At 36.8% G+C, this 22778-nt stretch overlaps 1 protein-coding gene across 6 annotated transcripts in view; it reads right to left on the bottom strand.

Moving 5' to 3' along the window:
* NSF (N-ethylmaleimide sensitive factor, vesicle fusing ATPase) overlaps window positions 1-22778 on the bottom strand; it is a 155919-nt gene that overhangs the window by 57228 nt on the left and 75913 nt on the right. For all 6 annotated transcript variants that reach the window (XM_027081346.1, XM_027081344.1, XM_027081343.1 and 3 more), the window contains one exon: window positions 12966-13165. In XM_027081346.1, coding sequence (XP_026937147.1) covers window positions 12966-13165 — 200 coding nt within the window. The remainder of the gene's footprint in view (window positions 1-12965; window positions 13166-22778) is intronic.

The raw sequence follows: 22778 nt of genomic DNA, 5'->3' as shown, positions 1-22778 counted from the left end.
TTTTTAAATAGACTTAAAAATTTTACTATGAAAGTATTAGATGTTAACTGAGCAAAAGTTATAAAACAAATAGAAATAAGTTAAAAATAAACTATATTATGTTGCTTAAAGATAAATGCTGTTAATGCAGATTTATTTGTTTTAATTTTATTTTAATTAAAAATTGGAGGGCTTCCCTGGTGGCGCAGTGGTTGAGAGTCCACCTGCCGATGCAGGGGACACGGGTTCGTGCCCCGGTCCGGGAAGATCCCACATGCCGCGGAGCGGCTGGGCCCGTGAGCCATGGCCGCTGGGCCAGCATGTCCGGAGCCTGTGCTCCGCAACGAGAGAGGCCACGACAGTGAGAGGCCCACATAACGCAAAAAAAAAAAAAAAAAAAAAAAAATTGGAAACTCACTGCATCTTGCATTCTCTTGAACATTAACTGTTTTTTAAAAACAATTTAAAATTGTTATTTTGGGTTCTAATTGCAAAATACATGATCACTATAGAAAACTTGGAAAAAATACCAAAAGATGTAAAGAAATCTCAATCATCCAAAATTCAACTAGCTAGAAATAACTGATATTATTAATTTGGTACTACATAAAAAGTTTGTATCTCTTTTTTCCAGCCCAGATATTATCTTAAGCCCTTTCCCATGTCTATAAATACAGCTATACATTATGAGTTTTAATGGCTCCATAATATTTCATCATATGACTGGTTTCACAATTTAATTCCCCTACTCCACATTAATTCTTTACTGTCACATATTTAACAATTTCTAAGTTTTTAGTATCAAGAAGTTGTTGCAATGAACATTTTTTTTTTTTTAAAGAAGATATTGGGGGTAGGAGTTTATTAATTTATTTATTTTTGCTGTGTTGGGTCTCGGTTTCTGTGCGAGGGCTTTCTCTAGTTTTGGCAAGTGGGGGCCACTCTTCATCGCGGTGCACGGGCCTCTCATTACCACGGCCTCTCTTGCCGCGGAGCACAGGCTCCAGACACGCAGGCTCAGTAGTTGTGGCTCACGGGCCTAGTTGCTCCGCGGCATGTGGGATCCTCCCAGACCAGGGCTCGAACTCGTGTCCCCTGCGTTAGCAGGCAGATTCTCAACGACTGCGCCACCAGGGAAGCCCGCAATGAACATTTTTATACTTAAATCTTTGACAATATGTATGATTACTTCATGAAGGCAAATTGTTATGTTAAAAGGTGTTTTGAGTATTTTAATGCTCTTGAAATAGGCTTTCAAATATTTTTCTAGAAAGGTTTTTATCATTTTGTAACAATCCTACCACCGTATATGACAGTGACTATCTTGGTATATCCTCGAAAGTAATGAATACTAGAAATTTTTTAAAGTAGTTATCAACTTGATGTATGAATAATGGTATTTTTCAATCATTTTAAATTGGCATTTGTCTAATTATTGACGAGGCTAGCACTTTTTAAAATCATTTTTTTTACCACTGATAATTTTTCTCTTATTTCTTCATGTCCTCTGTACATTTTTCTGTTGGGATTTAATAATTTTTATTGATTTATAAAAATTATTTATATATTAAGGGTATTATTATATTTGTTATAAACGTTTTATCCCAGTTTGCTATTTGTCTTTTAATTTTATTTATGGTATATTTTTGATAAATGGAAGGGTTTTAAAAAATGTATTTTTACTATTTAAACAGCCAACATTATCAATTTTTATTTTTATGATGTTTTCCATTACTTTTATCCTTAAAATCCTCTCCCATTACAGACACTGGTAGTCACCTACATTTTCTTCTCTTGTAAATTTTTACTTTACATATAATTCTTTAGTCTATCTGGAATTTTATTTTTGTATATGGTACAAGTGAAGTAAGAATCCAAGTAATTCTTCAAAGAGTTAACTAACTGATCCAATATTGTTGACTAAATAAACTTTTCTTCATTGACTGAGATGCCATTTCTATCAGGCTTTATATTTTCATATGTGCTAGACTATTTCCAGCCTATACTATGGACCATAGCAGTGGTTTGGGCAAGCTCTTACCCTCCACACGTTCTTCTTCTTTTTTATAACTGTCTTGGCTACTTTCAACCATGTTTACTTCCTGACGATTATTAGAATCATTCTACTAGAGCAAAAACAACTTTCTCCAATGAAAAACAAACAAAAAAAGTAAAAAATAAACAAAAAAGCCAAGCTTTGATTGGAATTAGATTCAATCTCTAAATCAGTTTAGGAAGTACTAATATCTTTATAGCACATTCAGTTCTTAAGAATATGTCTCCAATTATTCAAGTCTTTTACATCTCCCAATAAAGTTTTGTACTTTTTGTCATACTAATTCATTCATAACATTCCTAACTATTTATGTTTTTTGGTTGCAGTTGTGCATGGGATTTTTACATTATATTTCAAAAACAGTATATATGAAGAAATATTAATTTTTGTATATTTATTTTATATCTGGCTACTTAACTTTCTTCTAACATCTAAGTTTTTTTAGTTGATTCTTTTGAATTTTCTAAGTAGACAATCATATTACCTGCAAATACAACTTTGTGTCCTCCTAAATCACAGGTACACTTGTTTTGGGGTGTGAGAAATTATTCCTGAACAAAGACATGCAGAAGGAGAAAGAGAGGGCCTAACAGATAAGAATTTAGAAGCATGCAGGGCCACTTGAGCAAACGGCTAAGAGGCAATCCAGGCCCTATAAAAGGGATAATAAAATTTACCTAACGTGAGAAACAAAAGTTATAGTACTATCACAACAGGGAGCAGGCCTTTCTATTGAACTCTCTCTCTCTCTCTCTCCCTCTCACACACACACACATACACACACACACACACACACACACTTGCAAAAGCAGAATGCTCTTTATGTAAGATGATTTTAATCCTGACTTTAGGATGGAAACGGAGAAATACGTAGTTGGAAGGTCAGTGAGAAACAATGGTATGTAAATGAGGTAAACAGAACCTGTAAGAGAGTTTTGGTGATGGGAGTAGTGACGACTAAAAAGCCAAGTCCTAGGTTTGGTTACTGCCTGCAAGTAGAAGGGGAAGTAACAGCAAAGGTAAGAAATTATCTTGTAGTTATGATAAGAAAGCTGTAGAAGGGAAAAGATGGAAGGGAAAAATTTTTTTTTAAGTTTCTACCATAAGAAGATTAAAGAGTTAACAGGACATCTAATTAGGAATGTCCTCCAGAGAATAAGATATAAACTGAACAAAACAGGTGAGAAAGATAGATCTGAGAGTCATCTACAAATGGTAAAGAAGAGTATAGTAGCAAACTAAATTCTGTAAGAAGATGAATCATATAATTAAGCTGGAGGCATATAAAAGCAAGACAGATTCTGGGCTACAACACCAGAAGATGACTCCAATAAAGGCAACCCAAAGGAAAAAGGATCAAGCAAACATGACAAAGATAAAAGATGAAATGTTACATCAGAAGTAGGAAGAAAAACAGTTCTAAAAATGACCTGAAGGAAATTGGATTGGATCTAAAACACATCTGAATATATATTAAAAAAAATAAAAAACAGATAAAACACTGTATGATCAAGCAATTCCACTCCTTGGTTTATAGCAGCTCTACTCATAACTGCCCCAAACTAGAACCAACCCAAATGCACTCTAGTGGGTGAGTGAATAAACAGACTATGGTATATCCATAAGATGGAATACTACTCAACAGTAAAAAGGGATGTTTGATACATGCGACAACTTGGATGAATCTCAAAGGCAATATGATGAGTGAAAGAAGCCAGTCAGAAAAAGAAGAAACTGGTCATAGTTACATACATATGATCCCATTTATATGACACTGGAAAAGACAAAAGTATAGGGATGGAAAACAGATCAGTAGTTACCAGGAGTTATTAGCAAAGGGACAGCATGAGGGAATTTTGGGGGGTGATGTAAATGTTCTGCATGTAGATTTTGGTGGTGGTTACATGAAACTATACACATGTTAAAATCTATAAAATGGTACACCAGAAAAGTTAGTTCCACTTCATAATAATAAACAAAAAATAGATACAGTATCTTATAATACATTTTATTATTCATTATTTGGAGTACTGTTCATTCTTTAATGCATTCTTATGCAAGATGATACTCATGTGTTCATTAAGGTTCCAAAATTTAACTAAGTTTCATTATATTTTTTCCTGAACATAACTTACAAATTGTTCTCTTTCCACAATTGTTTTAAAACTAAATTAAAACCTGAAAAAATTAACTTTATTTCTCAATTACTGTCATAATTATTGAACAGATGTCTGATAAGTGATAGCTTGTTGCTTAAAAAAATTTCAACACCAAAAACTATTCACCTTTCCATCTGTAGAGAAGACAGAGAATGAAGAATTGGAACTACAACCTTAGCTTTGCCAAACACTTCTATATAGTAGAGCATTAATACTTGCTGTCTTCAAAGAAAAACTAGGACACTCCTGTTTGTGACTAAGAAGCTGTGAGATTCTACATTATTTTTAGAAAACATTTTTATTCAAAGTTGTCTGTCAATACAGCATAAAACAAAAAGGTGTTATAATGTATGAATTTTGCTATCAATGTGCCTTACGTTACCACTGGAATCATGACTTCCTTCTCAGTCGAACCTCAAAAATCATCTATGTGGAAGGGAAGCCAGAGACAGTCAGGATACTGTGCTTGATTTAATGATCACAGGAGCAATCTTCCCTAACCATAATTCAGTACAATTCTGACCTTTTCAGAACCTTGCTAATCTTACGACTTGTCATCAGGTCCCTTCCGCCAACCTACTGAGTATGATAACATCAATTTCTACAGGTGTGTTACTTAAATAAAGGCAAGTTCTTACTGCAATAAATTAAGAATCAGGTAAGGAAGATGTCAAGATTAATGTTCACAGATTAATATAGCTGAATTATCAATAAACCCTTTACCAAAGAGTTTAAAGTTCCACAATGCAATTCTCTTCAACTCACTGACTTCTAGCTCTGTTCTTACCATTTGCAAAGTCTTCCCCCATAGAAACAGAGCTGATGCTGTTGAGCCCCTGGCAACAGCCTTGGAAAATGGCTGTTCTATATTTAGCTAGTTTGACCTATATGCAAGTGTTCATCTTTGTCAGCCTGGACTGTCCAGAATCACAGAGGTGATGCTTTTCTTTATTATGTAACACATATATACTCTCCATGGGGTCATTAACCGAATATACCAAGCCTTTCTGGATGTAAGGATTGAGAAAAGTATATCAGAAAAAGCTGGCTATGATTAATATCTACCTAGAAATTCTTTGCCAACTCAGTTTTATTATTAATAGTGTCATACTTCAACTGTCTGCAAGTTTAAAAACAGCACCAAAGATACCTATGCAGCCATGTGGAAACTATCACAACAGATTTTATAAAATGCTTCTCACCTGCACCTAATAATTTAATCCTCAGTATACCATTAGGGTCCACTTGAAAAACAATTTCAGTTTTTAATTTTCACTGTTAAGCAGTTTTAACTATTTATAAAGATTGATATCTCATGACTACGTTTTTTCTAGAAGTATTCCACAGGAACAAAATGGAAAATATATTTTTTTAAAAACAGAAAAAAACCCTCACTCTATCTTGCAATTACTGTATGGGTCCACTGGATCTTTTCATAAATCTAAGATATATTATACTATTTCAAAATTCTAGAAATTATGTCATCATTACTCATGTGGGAAGATCCCACATGCTGTGGAGCAAATAAGCCCATGCGCCACAACTACTCAGCCTGCACTCTAGAGCCCGCAAGCCGCAACCACTGAAGCCCATGAGCCTATAGCCCGGGCTTCACAACAAGAGAAGCCACTGCAATGAGAAGCCCACGCACTGCAAGGAAAAGTAGCCCGTGCTCGCCACAACTAGAGAAAGCCCACATGCAGTAACGAAGACCCAATGCAGCCATAAATAAATAAAGTTAAAATGATACTTTAAAAAAATTAGATTGGGGCTTCCCTGGTGGCACAGTGGTTGAGAGTCCGCCTGCAGATGCAGGGGGACGTGGGTTCGTGCCCCAGTCCGGGAGGATCCCACATGCCGCGGAGCGGCTGGGCCCGTGGGCCATGGCCGCTGGGCCTGCACGTCTGGAGCCTGTTCTCCGCAACGGGAGAGGCCACAGCGGTGAGAGGCCCGCGTACCGCAAAAAAAAAAAAAAAATTAGATTGGCCATTCTAAAAGGTGTATACAAATCTAAAAATAAAAATATTTTGCAATTATGGAGTGCCTGGTGTCCATCCCGTCTTCAACAAAATTATAAGCCAAAGATTTTTTTAAAAACTCTTCAAGTATTGTCTTGACGACGCAAGTAGAAGAACAAGAAGTAATGATAAGCTATAATCTATGAGAGATGTATTTGAAATTTAGAATCAGTGTACAACTTCACGCATGACAACTGATGAACAATTAGTTACATACAGAGGCTCCTGCGCATTTTGGGTATATATCTATCGATCAATCAGTAGATATCTTCAAACCCAGGAAAATATGGAATAAAAATTTGGTTTGCTATATTTAAGCTCTATTAAATATTTTAATAGTCTCTGCTTCCCTTTATTTTTGTTTGTAAGTGATCTGTAATCAACTTAAAAACAATTTTTAAAAAGAAGTTCTTTCAACCCAGATAGTAAATGGTAATGACTATTTTTCTTGGTATTCTGAGAGGTAAAAAGATATCTGAAACAAAAAATATTGTAGTATTAGGAACGAATTGTAAAACCGAATTGGTTCTGGGACTGTCTGAAGAGTTGAGATCAGTTATTAGACTTGCAATAATATACCAGGATGCAATGGAGCTGAGATGGCTAGAGATCTTAATATGAACAAGAACTTAATGGGATATAGGGAAGCAGGGGAGAAAACCACCTTGTGTAAAACTGAAATGATTAAGCACCCAACAAGTAGATTTGAAGCAGCAGAAGGGTTGTTATAAAGGCAATGTTTAAAATTTATTTTTACCATCAACAAAAATAAAAAGTAGGAAATGACAGGATAAATTAGATTTAATAAAGCTTACTAGATTAAAAAATAGATATTATGTTTCTGGGTGTTATGCATATTGATCCATGTAAGTCTGTTATTTATTTTAATGTCTAAGATGATATTCCATTTCCTACTGAGAAGAATCAAGATGTTTCTAGCTTTCCCCCCATTGCATATAGTGCGGCAATCAACATTCTGGTACATGTCATTTGGTGCACAAGTGCAAGAGTATTTCTCTAGGGTAGAACTTGAAGTAGAACTTGAAGTAGGGTTGAAGTAGAACTCATGGGTCATGAGGTTTGTGCATCTTCATTTTTGTAAGATGTCAAATTAATCTGCACAATATTACTATTTTTCTAATTTATACTATGACTAGTAATGTATATGAAGCCCTGTTTCTCCATAACCTCATCAACTTCTGGCATTATTGGTCTTTGTAAATTTTATCAGGTTGTTTATAAGGTGATTTCTCTTTTATTATGCATTTTCCTGAGCATTGTTTCATCTGCTTATCGTCAGTTGGGTTCTTCCTCTGAGAAATTGCCTATTCATATCCTTGCCAGTTTTTTAAAAAAATTGTGGTGTTTGTCTTTTTCTTACTTATTATACAGGAGTTATTACAGAGAATTTATTATAGAGGAATACCAATTTTTTGTGGATTATATGGGTTGCAAATATCTCTTCTAGTTTGAGACATTTGTATCCAGTGTAATTTGTCAGAGAGAATTTTCTTTATATTAATGTAGCCAAATAAACTTTTTTTTCTTTTATGGATTTAATTTCTATATCTTATTATGAAATTCTTCCCTAGCCTCAATTCTTAATGCCTTTCCCTAGTTTTCTTCTAAAAATTTTCTCTTAAGTTTTAGTTTTGTTTTTTGCAAATCTATTTTGTAATTCTGTATGAAGTGAGACAGGGACTGCATTTTATCTTTTTCCAAACAGAGAGCCAATGATCTCAGTCCCATCTTGGAACAGTATATCATTTCCCCTCTGATTTGTATTGCCACTTTTCACGTAACAAGTTCTTCCTGTGTTCCTCTATTTCCATGGTCTGTTTTTTCATGAATATATAAAATTGTTTCAATTACTATAGGTTTCCAGTAAGTCTTGATATCTGAATAAGTAACTTTTCATTATTCTCCAAAATTTTCATGACTCTTCAAGCATCCAAAAAAAAAAAAAGTCAAATTCCAAAAAAGTCCTGTTAGACTTGACTGGAAAAGCACTGAACTTACAGATTAATATGGGCAGAACTGTCATTTTTATGATAATGTCAGGATTCCCATGTGAAAATGTTCTATCTTACCATTTATTAGCTCTTGAAAAAAGATTTTCAAAAATGTTTATAATTTTCTCCTTTAACGTTCCTGTTAGATTTAATCCTAGTTATCTTATCATTCTGAATGCTATTCTAAGTGAAATCTTTTTAAAAGTTACGTTTTCGGTATCTTCACATTTTCTTTGAGTCTTGTTATTCCTTTCTTGCCTTCTAAAGTATTTGAGTTTTCTTTATTCCTTCCCCCACTCCTCCCTCATGCCTTGGAAAAGCTTGAGAACTATAAACAATTTTCACATAAACATTTACTTAAGTTTTATGTTAATTAATATGTCTAACTTCTTCCCAAATAATACAAGTATCTTACATGGATTCAACCCACTTCCCACATGTTTTGTTCCATATTTTAGTTCTATCCTTAAAAAGATATATTGATCATCATTATTATTTTGTACAGTGAATCCTTCTTAAATTTAACCTCTTTTAAACGTTTTTATTGTGGAATATGACATACATAGAGGGAAAGTTCCACAAATGTGAATGTATGTCTGAAGGAACTGTCACAAAATGAACATCCATGTAACCATAACAAGACGCAGAAGAGTGCCAGCATCCTGGCAGTGCCTCCTCACCACCCTTCCCCAACATCCCTCCCCTCCATGCCCCAAAGGCAACCACAATCTGATTTTTAAGGTAATTATTTCTCACTTTCCTTTATAGTTTTACCAACTTAGAAGCATGCGTCATTAAACACTGTACTTTAGTTGAGCTGTATATAAATGGAATCATATAGTATATATGATCCTTTCTTGTGTTTTCTTTTGCTCAACATTTATTTGTTAGATTCACAACTGTGTACAGCCAGTCTATTTTTATTACAATACAGTACTTTATTGTATATTTACATGACAATGTAAATTCTAAGTTGACAGCTATTCTCTTAAAAAATGACATTCAACTGATTTCTGATTTTCGTCATTTCTGTTGAGAAGACAGCTGCCAGCTAATTGCTGTTTATTGGAAGGTAATCCTTTTTTTTTCTCTAGCTGCTTTTAAGATTTCTCTCTCTCTCCTTTTTTTATTTTCAGCCATTTAACAATGATTATAAGTGTAGAATTCTTCAGTATTTCTTTTGCTTGAGGTTTATATCACTGCTAGAATCCATGGACTGATGTTCTTCACCCATTTTAGAAAGTTCTAAACCCTTTTCTCTTCAAATACTGCTTTTGCCCCATCGTCTTTCTCCTGACTTTCTGGAAATTTAAATTGTGCACTAGACTTTCTTGTGGTATTTATCTCTCTTCATTCCTTTCATCCTTTGTCTGTAGTTATTTTTGTCTAACATCTTTCAGTTCACTAATTCTCTCTTTAGATGTGTCTAATCTGTTGTTTAAACTTGAGTTAATTTACTGAATTTCTCATTCCCAGAATTTCCATTTGATTTTTTTTAACAGTTTCTAGTGCTCTGCCAAAATTTTCAATCTTGTTTCTCTTTGAATGTAATAAGTATACTTATTTTAAAAGTCTGTATCTGAGAATTCCAGTATCTTGAGGCCCAATTTCTATCATCTTTTGTTTCTCTTTCTTCATGTTGTTTATGTCTTTGTGTATCTGATTGCTTTTGATTATAAGCCAGGCACTGCATTTGCAAACTATAGAAATAGTTTATGGCCTTGCATGATACTACCTTCCACCAGGAAGGATCTGCAATTCTGCCAAATGTCTGGGGGCACTAGTGGTTTAGGAACCCTCAGCCTAATTTTAGAGAATGACATGACTCAAAGCTGATCTGTAGCCTCTGTAACAGCATGTCTGCTTCTGGTTAACGCTTGCTCCTATGGTGTAGCCCTTCAGAGTCCCAACTCAAAATGAGGCATGTTCATCAGACGTCCCCTCTTTGTGGGCCATAGGCTCTAATCTCTGTCCCCCTTATACCCACTAGCCCGTCAAGAGGGCTGCATAGCTGTTTAGCAGCTCCCTCCAGAAATGGCTAATTTCTCCAGAGGAACAGTGACCCCCATAAACTGGGACCTTTTTTTCTGGGCCTCCATTCTCCCCCTAGATCTTGTAAGCTCTCTGATACCTCCAAGCACATTAAAAAAAAAAAAAAATTAAACATTTTGTTGAGCTTTTCCAGTAGTCTTCAGTGGCAGGCATGATTCAGATTACCTAATCTGCCACAACTAGAAGTAGAAGTTCCAGATTTTATCTACATTTTTACCAATTTCATTGCTCACCATTGTTTCTCGCATCCACTGCTTTCCTTCTGGGTTCAATTTTCTTCATTCTCAAATATATCCTGCTTCACATTCTTCCAACAAGCTTCTGTGACTAGTTAATTCTATTAGACTTTGTCTGAAAAAATATCTTTATTTCATCTTATTCCTGAATGAGAATTAAGCTGGGTATAAAATTTTAAGTTGACAGTTATTTTTACTTCGCTCTGTGAAGATATTCTTCCACTCTTTTCTGGTCTCTCTTGCTGTTGTTAAAAAGTTTACTGTCAACATAATGGATATTCCTTTGGATGTCATCATCATTTCTTTTTTGTTGATACTAAGACATTTCTCTTTTTTTCTTTGGCATTCTCCAGTTTCACTACAATGCATCTAGACATAAATTTCTACTTATCCCATTTGGGCTCATGGTGCTACATGAATCTAAGTATTTATGTTTATTAATTCGAGAACATTCTCAGCCATTCTATCTTTGAATATTGCCTCTACACTATTCTTTCTATTTAGACTTCTCATTTTAACTCTGTTATCTCAATTTCTCTTTCATATTTTCCATCTCTCTATCTCTCTGTGCTACATTCTGGGTGATTTCTTTAGATCTATTCTACTGTTCATCACTTCTCTCCTCAGCTGAAACTACTGCTTATGTTTAACCTAGTTGCTGAGTTTAAAATTTTGATGATGACATTTTCCATTTATTGGAGCTATTTTAGCTTCCCCTGTGAGAATCTCTTGTGGCCTGGCTTTGTTGGAGTATCCCTTGGGGTGTGCTTATATCTAACAACCCTATGTGTTAACATTGGCCCAGGATTCATTTTAAAATTAATTTCTCAATTTTGGGGCCCCAGACTACATAGTGGGGTGTTTGTGTGTGTGTGTGTGTGTGTGTGTGTTTTCAAATCCTAAACATGAGTTAAAGATCCATGGGTTAGAATTCCCATGGCAGATTCCTCATCTCCCACTCTAGAACCCAGGCAAATAGTTAAAAGGTTTTGTTATTTCTCTGTGCTGGTAGGGAAATATTTTCTAGTCATGCTTTTCATTGATGACAGAGCTGCTTTGAAGGTTCCAGTTCCTAGGCCACACCTTAAGTAAGTTCAAGGACTCATTTTATGTCCCCTATTGGATGATAAAACCCAAATGCACACATTACCAGAACCAAAAGCTGCAGCTCATTATCTTTACTACTCTAGTTTTCAGTTTTCTTTTGATTTCTGAAGACTTCCTTTTCTTTCCTGAGAGCTCAATTGTGCATTTGAAATTATTTTAGCTGGATTATATTTTATCCAGCTTTTGAAGATTTTTGTAGAAGGAAGATTTTCAGGTTACCTAGTCTACTGTATTGCCAGAACCAGAAATCCCACAATACTGTTTTTAAACTTTCCTTTAATGAAACAAATATATTAATACTAGTATATTAGTCAAAGTTTTCCAGAGAAACAGAATCAATAGATCTATAGATCTAGTCTATCTATTCTATTGGTACCTGAAAAAAAAAAAGAATATATATATATATATATATATATAAAAAATCTATCTACCCATCTATCTATCTAGAGATTAAATGTAAGGAGCTGGCTAACATAATTATGTAGGCTGACAAGTCCCAAGTTCCGCAGCTGGCAAACTGGAGACACAGAGAGCTGATGGTGTAGTTCCAGTCCAAAGGCCTACAAGCTTGACAGCCAGGAAGAGGTGTTTCAGTTTGAGTCTGAAGGCAGGAAAAAACTGATATTCCAGGTCAGGCAGTAGGAAATTCCCTCTTACTCAAGGGAAGGTAAGCCTTTTTGTTCTATTCAGGCCTTCAACGGATTGGATGGCATATTAGGGACAGTCTACAGATTCAAATGGTAAACACAACCCACCCAGAATAATGTTTAACCGATGTCCGGGCACCCTGAGGCCCAGGCAAATTAGCACAAAATTAACCATCACAATTAGTAAACTCTGGCTTGATTTTTAGTTAATTTTATTTTTTTCTAAGACCCCAATCAAGTTCTCCTTTGAGACCTAACAACTTATACCTGTCACTACAGCTGAGTTAAGTCAGTGGTAAGTAAACTAGCTTTCTGCACATGAACCTTACACATACTTAATTCTACAAGTCTCTTTATGGATTTAATTTCTCTCTTTTAGGATAAATGAGTTCAAGTCTCTGGAAGTAATGTGGAATAAAAGTGTCACTTAAATACATATTCATGATCTGTTTTGCAAAACCTTTGGCTCATATAATCATCTATCTTTGTATTATGAACATGTGGATATTGACATCTGCTCACAACATGTAAATCTCCCATAATCCCAGTTCAGTGACATAACTCAGTTCAAAATAAATTTTATCTGCAATTTCTTCAAACTATAAATCACAGCAACAAGTCTTCCACCATAACTCTGGGTTTCAATCATCATATAAGTGATAACAAACTTTCACTAAATTGTACTTATGTTAACATTACCCTCCTTTGCTCCTCTTCAGCATCAGCAAAGAGTTTACGAATGTTAGCCTCTGATTCTCCCACATATTTGTTGAGGATTTCCGGCCCATTGACCACTTTAGGCTCTCTTGCATTCAACATCTTGCCAATCTGTCGAGCCAAGAGAGTCTTACCACAACCTGGAGGCCCATATAACAGGATGCCTTTAACATGTTTGCAACCTAAAAAGGAAAAGAAAACAGTCTTACATCAACTAACTAAAATCCAAGTAAGACATCAAAGTTTTCTTTCTTCTTCACATGAATGTCAGGAAGAATACAGCAATAGCATTAACATATATTAATATCTAGGTGCTATGAACAGAACAAGAATGAACTGAAGATCTTTTTAAAATAGAAAATCCACAAACAATTCCTACACCAATACCAAAAGTTGAGGGGGAAAGCTGCCAATTAAAGGTCTTTGGAAAAGTATATTTGAATTATCATTGAGAACGAATACTTTTAACTCTGAAAATGTCTCTTTGACCTAAATACCTAATTAGGAAATATTACTTCTTTTTCATTATCCTTTACTTTAAAGCCAGGGGGAAAAAAGATCTGTTTTTAGGCAAGTTTAACCCAACACAGATCTATTATGATACGACAGGCTACGGAAACTGTATCTTAGTCAAAGAAATTACAGGTCTACCTGTCAATACAAGCACTTGAAGAAAGGGCAGACATGTCTGAGTTGGGTGGGTATAGAGCAATCCATAGGATCCAGATGGATGTTACAGACTTTGTGGATGAAGTCGAATGCCCTATTTCACGTGACTATGCCAAGTGAGAAACGTGTTTTCTCAGAGCCACCAGGATGAAAATGAAACTGAAGCTTTACGAGAATAGTATTCAATTCTTTTCTAGGCAACCATTGCTAAATGCCTTAAAGGTATCATTAACGATAGCAAAATAGCAAGACTAATGATTTAGACTCCCTGGGATTTCTTTAGCCCACTCTACACAAGCATTTACTCCATTTCTTAAGATTAAGATGAAATTTGGTTTCTGTTTACTCACTCTAGGAATTCTCACCTATTTAAGTTTCACACTTAAGATGCATGACTCTTTACTTATGCGTTTTTTTCTTTATACTACACCAAAAAAGCACTCTGTGAAATAATGAATTATTAGATTTCAAGCGTTACACTCAAAACTACAGGTGAACAAGAAAATTTCTGGAAATGGGATACAGTGTATTTTTATGGAAAATGTCCTCATTTGGAACAAAAGCCTTAAAAAATTATATCTTTAAGAAAAATTACGACAATACATCAAATGACTCAATAAAGGAAACCACAAGATTCAACCAACTCTACTAGAAATTTTAGATTCTGAGGAGGAAGATATTTTGGGTTGCCAGTACAGCCATTGCTTCTATCTTTGTTTCAAAAAAAGACTCCCTTTTAAATCCTTAAAAGTAATGAGATCTGTGCTTCTGGTTAGACTTGTAGAGACAGGGGGAACTTAGTGGAAACCCTTAAAGGCTTAGATTCTTAACCCTTCTCATCACAGAGTAAATTCCTGTCCTAAGAACTGTGGCCCAGGGACTTCCCTGGTGGCTCAGTGGTTAAGAATCCGCCTGCCAGTGCAGGGGACACGGGTTCGATCCCTGGGCCAGGAAGATCCCGCATGCTGTAGAGCAACTACGCCCGTGTGCCACAACTACTGAGCTCGTGCTCTAGAGCCCGTGAGCCACAACTACTGAGCCTGTGTGCCACAACTATTGAAGTCCACGTGCCTAGAGCCCGTGCTCTGCAACAAGAGAAGCCACCGCAATGGGAAGCCCGGGCACCACAATGAAGAGTAGCCCCCACTCACTGCAACTAGAGAAGGCCCGCGTGCAGCAACAAAGACCCAATGCAGGCAAAAATAAATAAATTAAATTAAAAAAAAGAACTGTGGCCCATAAAATGTCTTTGCCCTTGTCCCACCCTTGGGGCATGAGGGGTAAGGAGATAAGGGGATAAGCCTTGAGCTTCTCCTAGAGGCCAACACCACCAGGCACTGTCAGCATCCAAGCCACTGGGACACATCTGATGAGGACTTTGGAACCTGGCTCCTAGCCTTCCTCTCCAAACCAACTGCTACTATCTTGATTTGAAACTATTTGTATAAACCATTAAAGAGGCAGGTGGTGGTGGAGGGAGTGAAACAGGCACAAGGAGGGGAGAGCCAGGAAGGATAAAATGAAGACAGCTGCTAAGTACCTACAAAGTACCAGCCCTTAGCCACATCTCTCCAGTCTCAACCTTCTCCAAGTTTATCAGCTTCCTTCTAACCACACTTCCTTCCATATTAAGCCATGCTTTCTTTCAAAGACTCTCACCTCCTCAGCATTCTTATACTTCTGTTATACCTACCCTATGAACCCTGAACACAATATGGCTTTACTGCACCTAAACATTGGCCAGAGCATGACCAGAGAAAATTACACCACTGTGCTGACTGATATCCTAACAGTCTCATGCTATCTGATTTCAGTTCTACTCTCACTGCTTTCTCAATATTGCATGCCACCCCTTACCTGTTTCTGTTCATCTCCCATATCTCCTTAGTTATTATCCAGACTTCACTGTTCTCTTCTCAAGCACTACCCATGCCATTAATTCTTAGAGATGATCTAGTTTCCTACTTTTCATATTAAAAAAAAAAAAAAAAAGACTATCAGGTATGAACTCCCTTCAGCTCCCTGCTTCTTTTTTTCTCTTTTTGGCCCCCCTCTTTTTTTAAACACTGCAAATTTATTATTTCACAGTTCTTTAAGTCAGCAGTTTGGGTGGGTTTGGGTGGCTCTGCTCCATTTTTCATAAGACTGAAATCAAGGTGTGGGCCAATGGGGCTCTGGGAAGAATCCACTTCCAAGTTTACGTGGGTTGTTGACAGAATCTATTTTCTTGTGACTGTAAGACTGAGATCCCTCTTTCTTTGCTGGCTGTCAGCTAGGGGTCAGGTTGATCTTTTCTCCTAGAGGCTGCCTACTTTCCTTTTGACACTTTCCATGTGTTCCCCCTCCAGCAAGTGACTGAGTTTCTCTTATGCTTCAGTTCTCTTCAGCTTCTCTTTCTGACACATCTCTCTGCCTCTTCTGCCTTAAACTACCTTATGTGATTATGTTGGGCCCACCCAGATATTTCAGGTTAATCTCCCTATCTTTTGATGAGGTTATTAGTAATCTTAATTACATCTCCAACCCCCCTTCACATCCCTGCTTCTTTATCTACAAATTTATCTGCAGGCATCTCTTTTCTCAACCTCAGCATCAGTTCTCAAAGAAGGAGCTTCCTTCCTCTTCTCCAAAGTTTAAATTGCAAATATTTGTTTATATACTTTCTTTTCTCTTAAGACTATAAACTATTCAAGGGCAGGTACTGTCTCATCAATCCTCAATTGCAGACACCCAGCCTAATGCCTAGTACATAATATGTACTCAATAAATGGCTGAATAAGTAAATTATTGATTCTTTTCCTAAAAAACTCAGAGAAAATGGGGGGATAGAAGATGGTTTTTAAAAATTATTTGAAGCTCTTAAATTATGAACAGTATGTACTTTCATGGCTGAACTAATTTAAATACCTAAAAAACACCTTTGCAATGACTGGGACTTACAAATTTAGCAAGACAAACTACATAATACATAAATACTAGATTTTTAACTCTGTAACTCTGTTTTTGTATGTGGGAAATGCTCAATTTAATGTGTTTTGAATTAAATTGACTCAGATGTCATAAAATAAATAACCCACAAAATATTACCATGAAGCTTGAAAGATAAAATGCATATCCGTTGAACTTATATATAATACAGATCTGTGAAATTACAGAATCTATTCAATATAACATCAATAAGAATGTCATAGAAACTCTAGTCTGCATGAGAACCATAATTCCTTTAGGCTGTCAAGAAAGCACATCAAAAATATACAATGGGGCTTCCCTGGTGGCGCAGTGGTTGAGAGTCCGCCTGCCGATGCAGGGGACACGGGTTCGTGCCCTGGTCCGGGAAGATCCCACATGCTGCGGAGCGGCTGGACCCGTGAGCCATGGCCGCTGAGCCTGCATGTCCGAAGCCTGTGCTCCGCAACCGGAGAGGCCACAACAGTGAGAGGCCCGCGTACCGCAAAAAAAAAAAAAAAAAAAAATATATATATATATATACAATGACGTGAAGATTTTCAAAATCCACTTCCACAAAGGAAGCAGTTACTTGAATAAGCAGTGGAAATGGGACTTTGTTATTCGTATTATTATCATAGCCTTTCTGACTTATTAAATAAGCATTGGTCTCTAATTTAAATGAGTCATAAAAACTCTGCATAAGTAATTCCATTCTACAAAAGTGTATTAAGCTCCTGTTTGGACTAGGCACGAAACTAGGTGTTTGGGATACAAACATGAAAAAGGCAGTCCCTACCTGCAGGGCGTTTCTGATTTAGTAGGAAAGACAAATAAAAATAGGTTATCTACAATATAATATGACATTATCAGAGATGTGCATGAAATGTTTTTTGGAACCTAGCCAAGAGAGACTGATTCTGCTAGAGTGATGGCAGAAAATTAGGGATGGACACAGGGGAAGAGGTAACATACAGTCTGGGTCTTGAAGGCCAGTTCGAGGTTCATGGTTGGGCAAGTGAAGGGAAATGGCACCCTAAAGAGAGAGATTAGCATTAGATTAGACATGGCAGTATGGACCTAGAAGCTGTCCTCTCAAAACAACCAGTTATCACCTTCTGTGGCTGGGAGCCTTGGAGGTGAGTGCCTGAGTAAGGGGGATGACAAGTTCCCAACTAAGGAAGGCCTTGACACCAAGCCCGGGAGTTTTTAATTTGTTTTGTAAAAACCCAGTGTTTTTTAATCAGGGAGGATACATAATGAGATGTGTGTTTAAAAACTAACCGGCGGTGGAGTAGACGAAGGACTAGAGAACAAAGATCAGAGGGTGGGAGTCTAGTTGGAGGTATGTTCTTAACCTTTTTCTGGGGACACTGCCTCACTGGCTGGCTCTGGATTTTTGCCAATTAAGTTTTCCTTTTCCTATCCCTCCAAGTCCCTCCAAGCACATGAACAACTGGGTCCAGAGGCCTCAGAAGGCTGCCTCCCTACTGATACCCCAGCTTTCCCCTGAGCTTCTCCAGGACATTAAGGCCTAGCTCTGATGCTGGGGAGCCTCTGATCTCTGGCTGCTGGACTGTCTGACTGCGAGCTGTACTGTTCCTTTTTTTTTTCCCTTTATGTCTTACATGCCCCCTCACTACTCAGAGATCAGTTCCCTGGGTTAGGGAACTACACAGCAAAGGGCAGGCACAGAAGAATGAGAAATCAGTGGAACTGACTTGTTTAAAATGTCATATTCTCTCATTCTATCTCTCATTTTCTTTCCCATGGAATAGTCTAATGGACCTGCCCAGAAAAAATGCCCATGTACAAAAATTTACATGCAATTTTGAGAAGATTTTTTGATCCTCTGGGGTCCAATCATGAAATTCAAATTAAAATCCCTGAATGTACTACTGAAATAATCCAGACAAGAGACCAGGAATGGAAAGAGGTAATAATCTTAAGAAATAGTAGTAGGAAAAGAATGGAAGAGAGGAGAGATATTCATCAGAACTTAGAGACCAAATGAAAATAAGAAAAAGAGGAAGAGTCAAGGATGACCTTAAGGCATCTAGCCTGGGGGCACATGGGAAAAATGATAGTAATCTCAGAAAACAACCAAGAGGTTAGCAAGAGGAAATCATAACTTTGTTTTTGGCTATAAGGCATTTGAGATTCAGGCAGTAATGTCCATTAAGAAAGACTTGTTGAAAGCTCAGAGAAGATATCAAAACTACTGGTTCGATATTTTTGAATGCCCGCTCTGGGCACATGAAAAGCCTCAAAAAGCTTTAAGCAGAGGAATGTGACAATAGGGACAAATGCTCCAGAGACAAAGGATGAGGCCTGGAAAGAGAACATCAGATTTAAAAATCAGAAAGTTCATGCTGATCTGGGTCAGATCATTTTGGGTTGTGGTAGGAGAAGGAAGCTAAGTAGCATAAGCAAGAACAGACAGAGATCACACTTTCAGGAACTCTGGCAACAAAGAGTAGGGATTTAAGGAGACAACTGCAAGGAAACTTCTTCTGAGACTAGTTAAGTAAAGAGAAGAAGAAGAAGAAGTAAGAAGAAGTAAGCTGTTGGGTTCTGTTTACTATGTGAAGTAGGGGGCTTAGGTCATCTACAAAATGCAGGATGAGGAGATGATATTGGGAAACATGGTAAAGGTTTGGAAAGAACGTGGGGAATTGGGAAAATGTGTGGGGAAATGTGCTTGAGCAGACAGATGCCATTGGGTAAGTGAGCTCAGCATACGAAATTCAGGTTACTGAGGGACTCTCCTCTTTGCTGTAATTATATAAGCAACTTACAGTTAGGTAAGGTAGGTTCTTACTCAATTATATAAATATAAATTTTATCAAAGCTGGCATAAGAATATTGACTTTTTTGGTTTTAAACATCTCTTTTTTTCAAAACTGAATCTTAAAGTTTAGCAACACAAGGTAAAGTATTAATTTAATTTGAAGTTTATTATCTAATTTTAGCTAGAGTCTATTATCTAATTTTTGCTCAAGTCTATTATCTAATTTTCCATCCCAAAAAATCCAAAACTATCACATGGCCTGTTTTCAACATTCTCCCTCCATTCTCCACCAAGTTTGAGGCTTTAGTCTTCATTTCTAAGTCATTCGCACCTTTTCTCCTTCCTCCATAACTCATATAAGTAATAACTAATGTGGGCTAATAGTATAATCACATATAGTGCCAAAGCAGTTCTTCTCTTCATTTCCTGAGTTCAGTTATTTAACTGCTCCTGTTAATCATCTTCCTAAAAATAACTAATTTTTATTTGGATGAGGCAAAACATAACAACTCTTGGTTACAGTAACATAAAGGAAGGTGGTAGTGAAAAGTGTAATTCAAAATGGCCAAAAATGGCTTTATATATTTGGTTTTGGAATTTTAAGTTGCTAATTATATTTGAATATAGGAGTAAATGAAGTTCTGGGATATCATGTTCTTTGATTCATTCAACAAATGCTACATTTGGAGGTGGGAAGATGAAGCAGTTCTCTTCTGATTATTTCTATTTTCTCAGTGAAATAAAGATTCCAGGTCATCAGCTGCTGGTGAGGATGGAAGGATGGAAGAGGTGGTGTTGGATGTTTGAGAAGAATGGAGAGGAACCAGTCATCTCAGAGAGTAGGTGAGGAAACTGATGAGACTAAGGAAATACATCCCTTCTCGGCCTTCTGGCTAAGTTCAAGTGTAGATTAAGTAAATACAGAAGGAATGCAAGGAAATACTGACTCCAAGAAATACTGAGGGCTCGCTTGAGATTTGGTTCTTAAATTTAAAGTGAGGTCTAATACCATGGTTTTGTGTTTTTCTTAAGCCATATTTAAGTCTGGGTACTGATACAGAGTAAGCAGGTAGCTGAGAAACACCTGACATATACAAGATGAGGAGCAAGGCTGTTAAGGGTGTATGTGAGGAGGGTGAAGGTGATAGACCATGGAATCTAAGCTGGGTAAAGACGACAAAAAGGCTGGGAAGTGACAAGAGTAAATTAACTGGAAGGTCCCCATGTCAAACTTGCTGGAGTTGGGGTAAGGGCTATGCTAGAAGAAACCAAGGAAAAAACGGGAGGTGGCTAGAGAGCAAGATGCTTAAAACTGAGATCCCCGAAGTAGTGGTTATTAGTGATGGTGCAGTCTTGGGTATGACCAAAGAGTGAGCAGCTGAGATGGAGTGAAAGAAAAGTTAAATGGAAATGAGAACTCCAAAGAACTGTGAAGACAGACTGTTGAACACATCACCAACAAGGATACTGAAGTCGCCAATGACACACAGATAAATAAAGCAAACAATGAAGGTTACAGTTAGAGCAACAAGTAAGCCAGACAATTTCTTTGTCTGGCTCCCCTGTTCATTCGTCTCTAGCAGGGCTACTCTTGTTCTCTTCCATTTTGTTCTCCATATGTTAGGGACAATGAAAAGTATTAATATCTATTAATATATCATTATGTAATAGCTATTAATAACAGTACAAATAATGTAAAACACCAAAGAAATAAACATAGCAAATGGTAACGCCATTGTTTACTAAGGATTTAAGTGAACATGACACTGGAACCTCACTATAAGACTACATTCTGTAAATAATTTAGTATAAGGCTTGTTTGTATCTCATTCTAGAGCCCTTGTCATAAAGTATTTTTAATCATTTCCTAAAATATGAACCGCAAAGCTGCATTTCAATTATATTTCACAACAGATATTTGTCAAATGGATGAACGTATGACTTGTGGTCAGGTGCCAGATAGGTGAGGACTGATTGGATTAAGTGCATTAGGAAATAAATCAAGTGAAAAAAATCTCTAGAGAACATTAAAAATTACTAACTAAGAGTCCCATTTTTCTGACCAGTGATTCTCAGACTTAGATTTCCAAAACTAGCTAAACAACTTCTTTTTTAAAAAATATCTGGAGATTAGTGTTGTCATTGGGTTGCTTAGTTTTTAATTTGCAAGGTAAAGATTTCTTAAACAAAAATATCAAACCTGGCATCTTCTATCAGCACCACTTCATATAAGAAAATATACTGTAATATCAAAAGGTAGGGTGGACATAATCTCAGAATAAAGGACAGTTTTTTGTATTAAATAAATTCAAAAGTGGGGGCTCTGGAGTCAGCTTGCCTGGATTCAAGTCCTGGTTCTTCCACTTACTAACTGGAAATAATAGCAACTACCTCAGAAGATTATTATGAAGGTTAAGTATAATGCACATAAGGCACTTAGAATACTTCCTGGCACATAGGAAGATCTCGTAAATATTGGCTTAATAAATATTAACTTATTTTTTATCACCTTGCTATAGAGGAGTGATGAAATGGAACCAGACTCCCAACTGTTAATGTGAGAATTAGATCATTGTTAGGTGACCGTAAAGCTTGAAAATAAGTGACAATCTTGCTTGTGAAATTCTTTCTGAGACTATTGTGACCATCTGGCCCCTTAGGCACTTTATCTAAAACACGAGTGTCACTTGGACACTGCAAATTATAGTACCCATTCCTTTGATGAATCTCAAACTCCAAATTAACACTGTAGTAAATGAGTTGTAACACAGCAGTTTCACAAAGATTTTACTAGTGTTCAGTAGAGCAGGATTCTCTGTAGCTCTAGTCTCTCTCTTCCAGGTGGATTACTATCAGAGTCAATCCTGCCTGCTTCTCTTATGCCTTAGGCAGAATTCAATTCACACCTATTTCTCAAGCCTTCCAACTTCATTTAGGGTCAAGATGTAGCTCCATCCATAAAAACCAAGCTACCACAACTATCAGTTCCATGTGTACACATCCTTCTATCATCTTTCTCCCCAACCTGTTCTATTACAATAAATATTTCTTTTCCAAAGTTCCCCTTATCCTCCCAATTGCACCCACTCTCATAGCCCTTAACTACCAGATATTAGAAAGCTGCCTCTCCTCTTTCTTACGGGGGCACACACCTCACTCTGCTAGCACCCACCTGGGATGATTTGGTTCTATTGAGAGGAACTGGGGCTATTTCTGGGTTCTTCACCCAAAAGGTCATTTGCAATGCTAGATTACCACTGCCCATCCTTTGCCTCTTAGTTTGAGGTAGATTAGTATGATACGCACTTCTCACCTTAATTCTAACTACCACTCTCTGCCAGTTGAATTAGCAATTCTCCAACAATGTAAAAATTTGCAGCCCCAGGTAT

This window comes from Aethalodelphis obliquidens, unplaced genomic scaffold (assembly GCF_003676395.1).
Source record: "Aethalodelphis obliquidens isolate GAN/ISIS:26980383/991018 unplaced genomic scaffold, ASM367639v1 scaffold44, whole genome shotgun sequence".
NCBI classification, from domain to species: Eukaryota; Metazoa; Chordata; class Mammalia; order Artiodactyla; family Delphinidae; genus Aethalodelphis; species Aethalodelphis obliquidens.
This window is presented reverse-complemented; position numbering and strand designations above follow the sequence as displayed.